This window comes from Ornithodoros turicata, chromosome 2 (assembly GCF_037126465.1).
Source record: "Ornithodoros turicata isolate Travis chromosome 2, ASM3712646v1, whole genome shotgun sequence".
In the NCBI taxonomy this organism is placed as follows: domain Eukaryota; kingdom Metazoa; phylum Arthropoda; class Arachnida; order Ixodida; family Argasidae; genus Ornithodoros; species Ornithodoros turicata.
In genome coordinates this window covers 128,819,734-128,835,423 of record NC_088202.1, presented here as the reverse complement: position 1 = coordinate 128,835,423, position 15,690 = coordinate 128,819,734, and the positions used below count along the sequence as shown (strand labels likewise).

At 43.9% G+C, this 15,690-nt stretch overlaps 2 protein-coding genes across 3 annotated transcripts; one reads left to right on the top strand and one right to left on the bottom strand.

Moving 5' to 3' along the window:
- The first annotated feature begins 70 nt into the window (after positions 1 to 70).
- LOC135386101 (large ribosomal subunit protein mL37-like) lies at positions 71 to 10,710 on the top strand. 2 transcript variants are annotated; one of them, XM_064615827.1, is made up of 8 exons: positions 71 to 145; positions 877 to 1,085; positions 3,405 to 3,520; positions 4,435 to 4,657; positions 7,046 to 7,164; positions 9,614 to 9,799; positions 10,143 to 10,288; positions 10,386 to 10,710. In XM_064615827.1, the coding sequence occupies exons 2-8, from the start codon at positions 907 to 909 to the stop codon at positions 10,623 to 10,625; spliced, it is 1,209 nt and encodes a 402-aa protein (XP_064471897.1). In that variant the 5' UTR covers positions 71 to 145; positions 877 to 906; the 3' UTR covers positions 10,626 to 10,710. The 2 variants fall into 2 exon arrangements, with proteins under 2 accessions (XP_064471897.1, XP_064471898.1); XM_064615828.1 differs by lacking the exon at positions 71 to 145 and adding an exon at positions 201 to 492.
- Positions 10,711 to 11,730: 1,020 nt separating this feature from the next.
- Positions 11,731 to 14,566, bottom strand: LOC135384034 (transmembrane protein 218-like). Its single transcript, XM_064613285.1, has 2 exons — positions 14,451 to 14,566; positions 11,731 to 13,543 (listed from the first exon to the last, which is right to left on the bottom strand). The coding sequence occupies exons 1-2, from the start codon at positions 14,558 to 14,560 to the stop codon at positions 13,237 to 13,239; spliced, it is 417 nt and encodes a 138-aa protein (XP_064469355.1). The 5' UTR covers positions 14,561 to 14,566; the 3' UTR covers positions 11,731 to 13,236.
- Positions 14,567 to 15,690: the final 1,124 nt, after the last annotated feature.

Below are 15,690 nucleotides of genomic sequence, written 5' to 3'. Positions count from 1 at the left end.
TTTTAGATATATTTGTGTGTGCGTTCATCATAATGTATAGGCCATGAACGGCAAAATACAAAATGCACCAGGCAACTTTGTGTGCGCCGTGCCTTGTGTGCATGTTTCGGTTCGGAGCTGTGTCTCTGTGCGGTAGCCGCATTCGGTAAATAATTTGTTAAACGTTTGTAAATATCGCACCTCTGCTAGAGCCATTTGTAGAAATGGCACACCGTTACACATTCATAATTACTGGGGATGTGCCGTTAAGGAGGGGACTACTGCTTTGCAATTGCTCGCACTCAAATTTCATATAAATTTGGTTCAGTATCGTGACCACTGACTTTAGAAGACGAATGAGAGAAAAGGTTATAACAGTGGCTCGTATCAACAGTTTTGTGTCAAAGAATAAAAGATTAGCAATCGAATGACACCAGCATCAATGTGAAATGTAGTCTCATCTGTACAAGAAAAGAAAAAAGGAAATCTTTAACACTGGTTCGTGCAGCTTGAGTAAGCCATCAGATATTTTGGTTCCTTATTTGTTTTCCTTTTCCTTTTTCGCTGTGGCTGCCCTTCGCATTTCCCACTACATGATTTTTACTTGTTTCATTTGCAAGCGACATCCAAACTCTCTTGCAAACTTTCCAAAACTGAGTACTCACAAACTTTGCAAAGTTTAATACGTTGGGAACGAATAACTCAAATGATGCATTGCAGAATCAGACAAGGTGGACAGACGATGAGTATGTACATGAGAGATCTTGCATGTTTCTTACCTCTAGCCACTGGACACCACTGTTACTACACTAAATCTCTCTTTCACATCAAAATGGTGAAGCGGGATACCAAGCTAAACACTCACCCCACTGTAACTTCTTTTCATTTCCTCTGCAGCCCATTTGCTCTACCCATACAAGCTTCACAATGCGGCTAACCCATGTGCTTTACAAGCAACGGGTGCACTACCTCTTTGACAAGTTGTGGAAGGACAGGAGAACCCTGCGCCGTGTGGATGATTTCGGAGTGCCGAAGCCCATACTGCAAGAGGGTTTTAAGGTGTTCGATGCCTTGGAAGTGACTAAGACAGAGGAGAAACTGGAGCCGTAAGTGGTCTAGCTCCCGGCATTGTTATTTTGATCAGGGAAGGGTAACAGACATATTTTCATTACCGTTTCCATTTTTGTTACTGTTGTATTTTTGTTTCCGTTATCCATTTCTGATACCAGCTTTTAAATTCTGTTTCCGTGACGTTTGTATTACTGTTTCCGGTTATGGAACGGCTGTTACAGAGGCGGGAGGGCAGCGCGTCCGGCTGTGTCAGCACCCAGTTTTGCCCAAGTGCTGCTTCGGTGTCACGCGTACACACTACACATTTAATTTTACGTCGCTGGGATCCGCATGTCTTGCAAGATTTTTTAAAGAAATATAGGAACATGTCTTCTGTCACTCTGTGTCCCGCAACCCAAGATGGGCGTAACTTTCATCCATTGTCGCATTCATAGGCAGACGCTCTCAGTAGTAAACGATACTGCCACAGCCACGGTGAAATGGAAAAAAGTAAATAAATAAATCGTAGGCTGTCATCCTCGTGCTATGGTGTAGTTGAGTATGTGGAGTCTATATTGTATAAGTCTCATGTGTTGACTTCATAGAGTTATGAGGACTGAGACGAGTTAGCTAAGCGAGGGATGCGGCCTCGAGATCCAATATTGTGCTTTGTTTCCATGCTCTCGTGTAGTATTTAGAGCATTACAGGGAATGGAGTCATCAAAATACCAAAATAAAATGAAAAGTCACTCAACTGTCATTGTACAACAGGAATAGCCATTACCCGAATTTTATACCGGACGATAATTTTCGTTTCCGTTCCTGTTTCCGGTAATGGAGGCCCGTGGTATGTGTTTCCGTTATCGTTACCATCTCCAATTTCGGTAATATACTGTTGCTGTTTCCGTCACAATTACCGTTACCCTTCCCTGATATTGATACTCCGACTTCTACTACTTCGGATTTCTCTCACAACGTAAACTCCCAATTATTATTATTAGACACCCATATTATTATTACCCATTATTATTATTATTATTATTGTTTAAGGTCTGCGAGGAAGCTGCCTTAAAGTGGACTGAATCTCGTGTCTTCAAATCCCACCGAATTTATGCCATTGGTCTCTCACGTAATGTTCTAGAATATTTTTTCCCCACGCAAAGCGTAAGCATGATAAAATTAATTTCTTGTTTAGAGGAATATGGTGTCAGGTGATGATCCATCGAGGAACACATCTGGCAACATTGCTTCCCGAAGGTCGATTTCCGTCTCCGTTAGGGGATGTCGGGCCAAAGCGAGAATGCGGGATGAGGGACTATCCTCGCTGAAAGCCTGAAACACGCACATGCAAATGAGCCGAAACCGAAGCTGCTGCGGCCGGGGATGAAGGGAGCACAGCGCACATTTCGCATCAGAGGGTCACATGATTTGGAGCTAAGGTTGCCACCCGGCCGGTATTATACCAGCACGGCCGGTTATTTGCTTCCTCTGCCAGTTGCCGGTAGGAAGGTGATACCGCTAGCCTTTTGCCGGTATTTGTGGCTCAAGACCTTTCATAAGGGCTTTTACGGGGTTTTTCCTTCAACATTCCACTGCAGCTTGAATAAATCTGGAGCACAGACCAAACTCCGCAGTCACCAGTCGTTTTCTAGTTATTCATTATTATTATTATTCATTGTTATTATTATCATTGTTTTTCATTATGTCTTGTGTTCGGAGGGTACAAGAGCAGTGGTTGTGCAAAGCTGTTGGTGGTTGTGTCGAGCCAGCTAGAACGTTCCTCACCCACTTTCCCTTTCCCATGAGCCTTTCCTCCTTTCCTTCTATTCCACCTCCTCTCCCTCAGCCGGTATTTTTCACTCCGAAAGGTGGAAACCCTATTTGGAGCGATGGAGATGATTAGAGACTCGGTGCCTCCATCAGCATAGATGATGTGCAATCATGCAATGGTTTTTTTTTTTTTTTAATCAATTTCAGCTTATTTGCATGCCGAAATTCAGCAGTGGATTTTTGTGACACACGCTCTTTTCTGAATTTTTAAAAGACAGAATGGCTATCAGTGAGAATCGTCTCCCATTCTCCCATTCTGCTATCTTGCTTTTGCCCAAGATTCCCTAATGAATGAGTTAATTAATGAAATTTGGGTAATAGTTCATCTTCCTCGTCGCATAACTCAGCTGCAACAATGACCTCTGTGCTGCTCTCGTAGCTCTTTTATGAAAATTATGTAAAGGTTAAAAATGAACACCCTGCATTTTGCATTTCGAGCCTTTGAGTGAGGTTGATCTAGGGTACGGAAGAAAATAAATATGGTCTATTCTCGTTCGTTGTGGCACTTAGAACTACTTTACGAGTATGTGTCACGTTCCTCCCAGATTTGAGCTCCCGGAGCCTTACTGTGAGCCTGTGACAGCAGCTAAGGACAGTCGTAACCCCGACTGGCATGACAAGGAGGCCTATCTTATCCACAAGAGCACAAGGCTACTAGAAGGCAAGTTTCCTATTGCATTAATGGTAGTATGCACTGGTGACAGGGGGTGTAAATAGCATGTCTCCCCTTCTTAATCCTCTTTTAAGGGCTTCATGATTTTTGAACCACTGCTTCGGTTTCTTTCCTCATCAGGGAGGTAAACATACCAGTTTTTGTCAAGTCGTCATAAAAGGAAAGCCCGAAACTTCCCACAGGTTAACAAAATTAGAGTTGACAAAGTTTTTCCTAAAAGAATCTCATTACCAGTTATGCATGTCATGCTCAAACAGGGTGTCTACCAACCTGGAAAACCTGGAAAACGGAATAGTCAGGGAATTTTGATGTGACTGGAAAAGTCAGGGAATTTGGCTGAAAAGCAGCTGAAGTCAGGGAAAATCGCAGACAAGTGCCGTGATGATGCGCAGCAAATCGCGAGTGCCGATCGGTGGTTGAGAGGCGATGCCGCAGCAACGTTACTGCGAGTAGCATTTCACCAGTATGACAAGCTCTGACGCAGAAAAGTAGGGTAGCCTCACTAATACTTAATAAATGGTCTGTTTTATGTTCGATCTGGTATCAAAACGTATGAGCAGGCACCAAGTTCCCTTTCGTTTTTGGCAGGGAATTCGCTTGAAATAGTGAGCGAAAACCTGGAAAAGTCAGGGAATTTGAAGGCTGCAGTTTGGCAGACACCCTGTTAAAATTGCTCCGAACGCAGCTGCGTGGTTCTTGAGAAATAGGAAAACAACGGTCCACACCCAGCTTCATTTAGGGTGACATCAGCACGAGTATTCTTGTATATATTGCATTACGGGTGCTTGACGATTGTATGGGTGATCATGACCTGTTCAGGAACTGTCTGTCAACTGGCTCGAGAGTAACAAGAGTATTTATAAAGTGCATTACGAATGTGTGACAGGATGTGCTCTGCACAGGGGATAAACATATGTGCCTCCTGACCAAGACGCTACGGTGCGAAGGGACCCCTAAGCCTCTACAAGGATATGAATCTTCTCAGCATGAAACAGCAGCCTTTGAGGCATTATGGCGTGTTCATTTCGGAGACTGCTACCAAATAAAGCTGCCTCGGAAGCTGGATGTTACTAAACCTCATTGGAGATTCCCCCGGGAGTTTGGTGTGCCCATCCAAAGGCGTGTGTAAGCACTGCATGCCCCTTCTATTCTTACAGTCGTTGTTATTGTCTAATAGAATTTATTCTCAAATTTGCTTATAGGGATTTTGAAAATGAGGATAGGGTTTCTATTGTAAAAGGAGTGGTCTAGTGTGAGTCTTGAAGGCGAGACCGAAGAGTTTGTGTGTTTGGTGCAGGTTTTGAAATTAACGGTTTCACTCCTGTTTAGCTTTAGAGGGCAACTTTGTCTGTCTACATCTCCTTTTTTAATAGCCATCATTACGAAATTAATATAAAAATAACACAGAGCAAAACAATGTTCTTCGAATGAGATCTTCAAGCCATAGGACAGACGGTCGCCATTCCTCAAATGAGTGGTGGTACAATTCATTGAATCCTGCTCATTGTTTAGATGCTGTATAATTTATAATGATGTATGCCCGTACAACTGAATACAACTGAATATAGGAATGCAAAATGAAAACTGAAAGATACCAAATTTTACAGAAACTCTGGATTCCAATAGACACTTCCAAAAATGCATGTTGAACGCAAAAAAAGGAAACTGGATTCTGTTCTACCCCTAGATTGTTTTGCGAATAAGGCAAGTTGAGGCAAAACAGCTCAAGAAAGGATAAAAATGTTTGGATACTGTCTCGAATGTGGCTCGATGTGGCAAGGACTCCGCCTGCGACATTGAGTCTCCAAGGGAAATGCTCGCTCTGAAGCGACCCTCCCACTGTATGAGGAGGGTTGACACAGGAGTGAAGTGCAGTTGCACAGATGCAGCATGGCGTTTCGGGCTTGCTTTCACTGACTGCAAGAGCGTAGATTGGAAGCACTTTATGAAGACAATATGATAAACAAAGCTGAGCCATTCCATGGCAGGTGATCCAAACAGGGTGCTCGACCATCACCAATATTTTCTATAAAAAAAAGTGTGCAGGTAGAGGGTCTATGTGGAGGTATATAGTGCTCCAGTTCTCAGCACAAAATATATTTTCTTCGATGTTAAGAAAGCCTAATTGGACGGGTCAAGTCAGAAAAGTGTACTTCACATTGGTGCTAGTTATTGCCTCATGCTTCATCCTACCACCTACAGTTCGTGATTTTTATGTCATCTGAAGGTGCTATATCAAACGCCATGTCTGCATCTGAAGGTGCTTTGTCAGTCCGAAGGTGCTGTGCCAAACTCATTCGTGTCCGTATGCTGCATTGAGTCATGGAGGAACCATGCAGGCCGTATACCACGGCTTTGGGGTAGCCTGTTTCTGATATAGATGACACAACACAGAACTTAAAAGGTATTATACTTTGCATTGCTCAATCACAGGGTCAGCGATCCTTTTTAATTGCTGTGTCGTGAGGAAACTTGGCACCTCTTGTTTTTAACTATTTCGTCAATATTGTATGAAAGTAATTGCACAACGGCAATCTTAAGGACTACATTAGGGTGTTTGTTTGTTAGTTGTGAGCATAACATTTACTTATTGAGGTTCGTCACAGAAAACGCCTGCTCGCAGATGTGTGTTGACACAGTTGGCTCTCTAAGTAAAGCCACAAATTACATTGCATTAAATTACATTACATTGCACAAATTACATTACGCTTGTATTATTATTAGACGTATGTTGTACCCAACATGGACAGGCTTGTCTGCGCCAACATACGTATCTTCAGATACTTTCGTCCAATGTAAGAATGAAGCTGCACCAACTTTGGCCAACGTGTTTTTATCGGCGCGTCACACAGCAGGTCAATCAGTTCCATTTATTAGTCGTCAAGAACTCTGTCAACAACTGCGGAAAACGTCGATCCAAAAATCTCTGTTTCAAATCTCCTGCACTCGAAGAATCTTTGCTCGAATCCACTTGAGAGATCACCAAGCCTGTGGGGCCCGTCATGTTCATGCAAGGAAGAAATACCTAGACTATGTTGTTGAGACGTGAGGGCTGTTGTTGAGAGATGTTGTTGAGATGTGAGAGGGCCCAGACATGACCCATCCCTGGGTCCTGTAATTTCTGTCTCTAACAGGACGAGGCTCAACGCCTCATCCTGTGCTCTTATTGTCAGTGATCGCACATGCACCTCATTCCCGCATCAACCCTATCCCAGGCGGTATGCAAGGCCCCTCCGAGCGAGCGTTTCCATTGGAGATGTAGCGCCACCCTCACGTAGGGAGATACTATGTCAATAGGGAGGCAGAAAAAACGCGTGTCAGTCAATATTCGAGACAATGGCCAGATATGTTTTACTTACTCTTGAAATTTCTCGTCGTATTTCTATTCAATGTGATATTTCTGCAGCTTTGCCATCTCACTCTTTTTGTTTACTTTGTTCATTTCAAATGCACTGATATGTAATCCACGTTGGTTCTCTGACACAAAGAATTTCATTTCTCTCATTTCAAAAGGTCACTTGTCCTGGACAATTTCAATGAGTTGTGTGAAAAACTGACTAGTCATGAACCTGGAGCCATGGAGCATGCTCTCTTCAAAGACCTTTATAGCAGAGTTTCCCTTCAGAAGGATGGTAAGCACTGTGTTCAAGATGATAGATGGGTAGAGAGACCAAGATGCATGTGGCCCAAACAACCAAATCTTCGCTGAATTAATATGTTGTATAACTTGAATCAACGCGGGCTGAGATCTCAACCTTCTGATAATTTAAAGGGGCACTAAATAGGTATACAAGGTGCACTTCATTTATTTATTCATTCATTCATTCATTCCTTTATTTATTTTTATAATTAAATTTATTTAAATTAAAAAGTCACTTGAAGCTTCTTTCAAATGGGGGATCACACAATCGGAGGGTAATGAATTCCATTGATGGTACGCACAAAGAATGTGTATTTGAACACATCAACATGTGGGATTAATGGTTTTATTCATTTGGCATGATTTAACCTTGCAGAGTGGGGTGACGGATGTAAAAGATACTGTTCTCTATCTACTTGTAAATGCCCATTGTGTAAAGAGAACAGGAGTTTCAGTCGAGCTATTTTACTCCGGAAGTATAGTAGTTCTAAATCTAGTTGACCAATCACTTGTGTGACGGATGATGTCTGACGATAATCACCTGTTATTAAACGGACTGATACATGCTGAATTATTTGGATTTTTAATACGTCCTTTGTTTTGTGAGGGTCCCACGCAATTGAAACGTAACCCATTCGAGAGTAGGTCTCGCTAGAGGCCTGTAGGCATTTAATTTTACAGTTTGTGAGACAGTTTACATGACACAGTTTCCTGAATACCTTAGCGCAGATATATTCAATGTGGCTGTTCCAATAAGGCTCGAAGTGATTATGAGACCCAGGTATTTTACTTTTGTAGCGGTTTGAGCACATCTGTTGCCGACGAAGTACTGGAATGTCATCAGTTGCTTTTTTTTAGTGAAATGAAGTGGAACTGTTTTGTCAACGTTGATGGCCACTGTCGACCGTGAACTCTACTCTGAGAGTATACAGAGGCCTCACTTAGCACAAATTGATCAGACAGTCCTTATGGTTAATAATCCCACAATCTTCTGCAGCAGGTTTCACTAAAATAGAACTACAAAGTTCAGAGGCGGTATAATGGATATAGAGAGAAACAATGAATGGCATGTTACTGAAGTTTTCCAAAAGTTATGGGCACAAAAAGTACATATAATGCCTAAAAACGAACACAGTATTCACTGCACTGTTTCGTACTCATGTCACACACTGCAGTGTCCTGCCGACAGTAATTGTACGTCATTTTCTCATCCCATTAAGCAGTTAAAATACAGGATGCTTATAGTATACATTAGTTTATTACACTTTGGAAGTGAGGTAAATTTGAACCAGCTTTCCAAGATAGCATGTTCAAACTGTACTAGAAGTCCACAATGTTCCATTTCATGTGTACACTATGCTTTCAGAGCTGTGTTGCACCACAATGTGACCGCGATGTTCCGACACCCTGTTCTCCTCGCGTGCGGCAGCATGTCTCAACGGGCTTGTCTCAACTTGGTTAGGTATCCGAAATGCCACCAACCTGTGTTGTCTTGTACGCAGCGTTGTAACCTGCCCAGGACACGCGACATAGAGATTGACACGGACCGCTATTTTTCAGCCCGTCCCAGACATTCCAGAATGAGGCCCGCCCTGGTCATAGACTCATAGTCCGTCAAAGAATGACCAGGCTCGCCCAAACGCCTGTTAAAATCTGCCGAAAAAATCACTCCGGAATATCCTGTGACACTGTACAAGCACACACTGACCAACACATGACGACCTTTATTGGCTGTGTAAAGTTCAGTGTGCAAGAAAGGATGTCATCCACACATTTCAATATTCACAGCGCTGAAAAGGGTCCAAACACTGGGGGTGGACATTCATTATTCCGAAAACAACAGACACACTGACGCCACAACAAATAAAAACAGTTTAAAACAGTTAAAACGTTATTACGCTTCGGACTGCCGCACCCTTCTCTTTAATAAATAACGAATGGCTGATTGTCGGGCTCTTTCATTCCTAGTGATGGGTCACTTATGAGTCCCAAAATGTCGTGTTTTTTTAACTGTTTCTGAACTGTTTTATTTGCTGCGATGCTGGTGTGCCTCTTGTTCTTGGAATAAAGAATATTCACAATGCACAGAACATTCCAGTCCCGGCCCAGAGCCGAACAGGCACGGGTGGCCCGAACGCGGGCCGGTGGGTCTCTGTCTGGCCTGGCCCAGGGTGTGTCAATCTTTAAATGTGATGTATCTGTTCTCGAGGAAGCAAGGAGAGAGTCGCACGGATACGCTTTTTGAATAGCGTTGTTTCTTTGTAAATATGCTTGCTAGAACTACAGGAATAAAATATTAGGATATTGCGAGCCACATGATAATTGAAGAATGTTTGGCAAGCTGTTTAGTTCTCCTTTAATACGTGTCAGTGGTGTGGCAGAGATCTTTTAGACTTCTCAGGGCAGAGGGAGCTGTTTCAGTCTACCATGTATACTTGCAGACGGCAACCTGATGGTTTTCACGAGTGAAGTGGACAGTGTGCTAACGTCGCAGAAGCCACTGGCGGCTCATAGTTCTCCACAAGAAGTAGCAGCCACTGCTGAGGCTCCTCTACCAGACCTTTTTCCTGCAAAATATACACTGGACCTGGACACAAGAAACATATACCGCATGGACGACTTTTTTCGTAAGCTGTGGATTGGGTTTGATACATCGTCAGTCTCGCCGTATGCGAATCATATTTCAGTTGCAGTAGAGACACTAACTCGTAGGAAAGGAGTTGTGGAAAAGTTGATTATATCTGCTAATTGACTGTAAGCATTGACTGTAGGTGCACCAGCCATCTACGCACGTTCACTCTCAAAGCTCTGAAGCCTTAATGTACGTGCTAAAAAGTTTACCAGCGATAGAATAAGTGTATTTTCATGTAGCATAATGTTGGAACAATGCTCGGTATGCAGATGCCCTCGGAGAAATATTGAAGTAGACCCCCCAGTTCATGAGAAGAAAAAAGCTTTTTTGCATTGCAGCTCTAGGGGGCAACAAACCAAGGCACATCCATACGTTGCATGTGACACACCCCTACTACTACTTCTGGTTTCCTGAGCAGAAACTGGCCAGGGCTATTCTGGCCTGCTTCACCTTTGCTGCTGCACAAGCCAGACACATCTATGGGGTTAGTCTCATCCTCCACCTTCTTCCTTCCTTCCTTTATGACACACCTGTGCAAGTACTGTATGTAAAGAAAATGTTCAAAATTGCTTTCTCTCCAGGTGGACACCTTGACCCCACCTGAACCAGTGGTAGTTCAGTGTACATACAGTGATGTAAACAGTATGGGCTTCCTAGTGTACCAGCTGAATACTCTTAACCTGGCTAACAATGAAGGTGTGAAAAACCAGGTTTGGGTGGAGGAGGCACAGCCACTGTACTCAACCTGCAGTCGTGAAGAGGGACTTCAGGGCCACAACGGGCTCCTCTTCGACCGTTTCTTGGCATTCTACCGCAGCTAATAGCAGGAGCTTCTTAGCTGATTGATGCTCTGTATAGTTCATAACTCTACGTTATTACAATAATAAATTTAATTTGTCCACTATACATGTTATGCTCATTGCTGAGCTTTTCTTCTTTTCTTTTTAATGAAAACAATGTAAGTATCCTTAGTCAGCAGCAGCTTAGCTCAAAGAGAAATGTTTAGGTGGCACACCCTGTAGGCAGCACCCCACTTTCAGCAGTTTGTTGCTGGTTACAAAACTGCTGGTTACACCAGCACGTCCCACATACATGGGACAATGGTAGAAAATTCCCACAACTGCAGCACTGCTGTTACTATTCATTACTGGACATTGTGCAACAAAAACTAACAATGTGCTTTTAAAGGGGCAATGAAATGACGCTAGGCTTTGCTGGAAACCCCGCTTCATTCATCGTGCAGTCTATCAGGAGCTACTTATGCAGAATGGTGTCTTCTAACCATTCAGCGCAATTCACAGAAACTTTCTATGAGCTGTGCGGCGTGACCAGCATGAACTCCTGTCGTGACTACACCACGTTGTGTCGCTGTGTGCAGCGTGATATAAATGTCACGGAATGAAGTCAACATTGCTCATTCACCCGTGGGCTCTATGAAGGAGTTCAGTGGTTTGTAGAAGGGCTGCATAGCAAAGACTTCTTTCACACGCTATATAATCCACCACAGCCAAAAACAAAAAATTTATGGAGGGAGGCTTCCAGTGCTCCTTTAAGGGGGTACGCGGGGATCAACTCGCGAAAAATGACAAAAAAAAACGGATTTTCTGGAAATAACATTTTTAGTGACAAAAATCTGTCTTCTATATGATCCCAAAGTATTTTTGCTCAAATCCGCCTCAAAGTGCCCCAAAACTCGTTTTTCTGAGGCATGGTAGCAGGCAATATCGCGAAAATGACGAAAAATCGTCGTTTTTCAAACAGCCGTGTCTCGGGAACGACATCAGCGAGCGACGTCATCTTTGCACCAATCGACAGTACTTTTAGTCCTCTTCAAAGTTCCCGCGCATCCGAACTTCTCCAGTGAGAAGCGCTGTGACGAGGTCCCGAAGCCGTGAATCGGGGCCGTTCGGGCCTCCGCCCGAAATCCGTGCTACGTGATTTGTGCGCGCGTTAAGATTGGCCGCTCCTCGGTTGCCCTTGGCAACCGGCTCCGCTGGCCGCCAGAGCGTCTGCTCTTTCTCACGAGGAGATTGTGATCGCAACTTCGGCAACTTTTAGTTCTTATTTCTTGTTGTGTTTTCGAACGTGGACGATTCTTATATAAGAGCTAACAAGCTAACAAAAGCCATTGGACACGAGTTTACTACCTTGTCAGACTTTTGATCAAAGGCAAAAGCAGTCAAAGTGCATCAAACAAAGCGCCAGGATGGCAAGAGAACCTGTGCACAAAAGGACGCAAAAGACGACACTGTTGGAGCCTTCTAATTTGCACTAAAAAGAGCGTGAAACTTTGCACTTCATTTTCTCAAAACAGCTTTTCGCTCTAACTGCTCCGCTTGTGAAACTGATATCTCCGTAACGACTCGGTCTATATTGGTGCGGTCTGTTTTCTTACAGTCACTGAACATTCCTAGAGGTCGTGACATTCTTATTTTTTTCAGGTAAATCAGTTTATAATTTATGCTATCGACGTTTCTATGCTAGATGCGTCAGTTGCGACCGCATGCTGAAAAATGAAAACCAAAAATTGTCATTGTGGAAATTGAAAAAACTAAGAATGTCACGACCTCAACCATAGATTTGGGGATGCACACCAAGTTCAAGCTGTCTTCTATCACATTTTTCAAACTCTGCAGGTTCACAAAATGCAACGATTTTGTAATTTGTAAAAATTCGTAAAAAAAATTTGGAAGTATCATATTTTTTCTCGTAAATTCATTTTAAGGGCATTATCAACGATGGTGCAAATTTTCGTCATAATCTATTAAGAAACAAAAAAGTTTGTGTTGATCCCCATGTCCCCACAAAGCATACCATCATGCAGACCTACTACAGTCGCCGACCGTTTTTTTCGAACTTGAAGGGGACACAAAATCAATTTGAATTATCGGGCAGTTTGAGTTTTTAAACAAGCGTTTAATTCTACACGAGCTTGCTTTGCTGCACGGACACGAGATAATGCTTTGCGGCCAATTTCTGCTAGCGTAGCCTTGTCATGATACACTTCCAGGAGCGTAGTGACGGCGGTAACGGCCGTAAGGATCGCCGCGGTTGACAGGGGCGCAACGTCTGTTTTTGCTGTTGGAAGACAAAATGTCGTGAGGCATGCTCGGAGCGAAATGGGTACGAAAAAACAGGCAGTCCATCCAAAACACGATCTGAAATATTGGAAACGGAAATACATTGGCTCTATGGGGCACTTGACAGTGCCAAGAGTGTTGTCTGAAAAATTGGAAAATCCGAACTTTGGGAGTCCGAAATATTGGTCACTGACTGTAGTATTTGTCGTGCCAAGATTCCGATCAGCAGTGCATCATGTGTATCTTGAGTTAACGCAAGTTCACATCAGCAGAAATACAAATGCAACGTTAATTCCTGTTTGTTTTTGTCAGACCCTGTCTGCCTCTGTGACACAAACATTTTTGTGACAGACTAGCCTTCTGACACCTCTGATCCTCTATGTGTAGGTGAACCTAGTTGTACGTATCCCCTGAAGATAGCCTTCGATGTTGGAGAATGCAATGGTCTCGCATGTATCTTTTGTGCGCAGTGAGTCTTGATCAAGATAGCAGGCCCCACAATCATGGCCGCTATCCCCACCAGTACTAGCAGGGCTAAGCGCCCTAGGAATATTGGGTCGGGCTTCTGGTGGACCAGGTGTACAGAGGTGAGGCTTTCCCGTGGCATCACCAGCAGCACCACACTGAGAAGTCCCACGATGAATACCACAGCTGCTCCACTGCAGAGAGAACTGTTCTCAGACTTACTCCCTGGGGACGAAATTATAGCTTCACTTGGTATAGTGAGATTATTTTGAACAAAATACTGTTGTTCTGCTCTGGGAGAATGTCGTAGTATAATCCCTCTTGGTAAAATTGGGGAAGCATTATAATATGTACCAGCAGAGCTCTCATCATGCATGCTTGTGTGTTTTATCATAATCCCCAAGTCCCTAAGGTCGAAAAATGGAAAATGCAGCGATAGCAAAAGCCTCAATCAGAAGCATCCGATATTTCAAATGGATACTGTTGTTTTATTAGGCATAAACAGTGTGCCCAGTACAAGAACGGTCTCTGAAATGTTGGTGGCTTCCAATCTGAGACTTTTGCTTTGCCCCATTTTCTGAAATTTTAGTTAAACGCAATTTGATTATATAATTGAATTGATCTCTAAAATTTATGAAGTTAAAGCCACATTTTCTTGCCAGTCTATCATCTACTATAAGATGTCAATCAACTATCTCAATCTACTATAAGATACGCTACCTGTAATGGTAGAGTAATTCTTGGCAGAGAAGCGAGCATGGCTCAGCAATTGTGCTTCTCAAAGAACCAATTTTTGCACACTTTTTTCGAGGTGCTACAAAGCTCTAGGTATACAGGCAAAGAAATAAGAGGTACGTCGCCACTGCATGCGCACGCAAAGAACGCGCTATTGGGTTGTGACGACCGTGAAGCTGTCCGGCAGGCTTTCCAGTCTGCTTGGATTCATCAGTCACAGAACAGCGCGCAGAGGAACGCGAAAAGTTAAGTAAGCAAAAAGTTTTGCGATCGAATCGTTTGTTGGCATTGCCACTTTACGAAAAAAAAAAAAAAAACGGCATTGATCTTTCCACAAACGGTGCGCAAATGTACACGCAAACTTACTGCAGGGATCCTTTGAGCTTTGTAAGGTAGACGCAAGCGAGTAGAGAGATTATCCAGGTCACAGCCAACAACGAAACACCAATGCCGACGCCGAACACCCGCAACGACATTTTCCCGCCCGCTACACATTCCGCGTGCGGTTTTGTGTACGAGCGCGACGTCATGGCAACTCAACAATTTTTGCCTGAAGCCAGGAAGCACGCTGTGGGAGGGGAGGGGGCAGCTTTTTCCTTTATTGTTATTATTTATTTATGGTTTTAGCTTAAACATTTCTCTTCATCCCCACACATTTTCTCGGGTTATAATTTTCTCGGGTTTTCTCGGGTAATCCAGTGCCGCTGTGGCATAACATCTGTTATATCTTGTTAAAACGTACTTGTCTGAAAATTGCGGGGTCAAAGCCATATCGCGGGGGAGCTTTTTCGATGTCTTCGGATCGCTTTTATCAAGTTTCAGTCGCGAAAAATGTTGAATTTTCTCAACGAAACTCCGAAATTTGCGAAATCGACCACATTTCTTCGCAGGAACAGAACGCGCATGTCAGATTTACCCCATTCCGTTGCAAAATACCTTGCTTACTACAGTGGTATCAACTGGGAAAAAAAGAAATGCAAAAAACCGTCCTTTCGGGTCGTGCATATTGTCGTCCGCGCTCAGATCTTCGAAAGGCAAACAGGCCATCGGACCCTACCGTTCATCTTTTCCTTTCCCATACTTCTGCTGATAACGGCAGCATAGTTACAACGCAAAGTTATCTGACACAAAAGTGGGAAAGAAACAGGAAGACGCTGGTCACCGTTTTCCTTCCGCCGGAGACGGAGCTCGGCGGAGGCGGGCGCGCTCGCTCACGCTCAGTATACCTGCACAGCGCGTCACGCGCATGATGTCGTTTGCGTCGTCAGGCATCATATGGACACTGCGGGAAGGATAGTGGGGACGCTGTGTTCCGAGATACAGCGTAGGCCGAGGCGGCGTGGCTCGCAGGTGTGCCGCCATATTGCTGCGTGAGATGCAGACACGCTGGCTATGGTAGCTAGAAAGGGTGGTACTTCGACCGCGCCGCTTCTCTCGTACATCGGAGCACGCCGCCGCTGGAAGACGGCGCCAGCGGGCGCTGGGAGTCTGAGGTATGCTAGGTTCGCCGCGTTCGCGCGTACGTTTTGCTTGCGTCCCCGGCCCGCTCGTCTATTTTTTTGCCTTTTTAGCGTTTTGTGTCTCTCAGCAAGTGACCACTTGGTTC

What these genes read in the sequence shown, in the direction of transcription:
- LOC135386101 (XM_064615827.1), top strand. Translation starts at nt 907, where the DNA reads ATGCGGCTAACCCATGTGCTTTACAAGCAACGGGTGCACTACCTCTTT. An exon ending in ACAGAGGAGAAACTGGAGCC is followed by an intron (nt 1,086 to 3,404) that starts GTAAGTGGTCTA and finishes CGTTCCTCCCAG; the next exon opens with ATTTGAGCTCCCGGAGCCTT. An exon ending in AAGCCAGACACATCTATGGG is followed by an intron (nt 10,289 to 10,385) that starts GTTAGTCTCATC and finishes CTTTCTCTCCAG; the next exon opens with GTGGACACCTTGACCCCACC.
- LOC135384034 (XM_064613285.1), bottom strand. Translation starts at nt 14,560, where the DNA reads ATGTCGTTGCGGGTGTTCGGCGTCGGCATTGGTGTTTCGTTGTTGGCT. An exon ending in AAGCTCAAAGGATCCCTGCA is followed by an intron (nt 13,544 to 14,450) that starts GTAAGTTTGCGT and finishes TTCTCTCTGCAG; the next exon opens with TGGAGCAGCTGTGGTATTCA.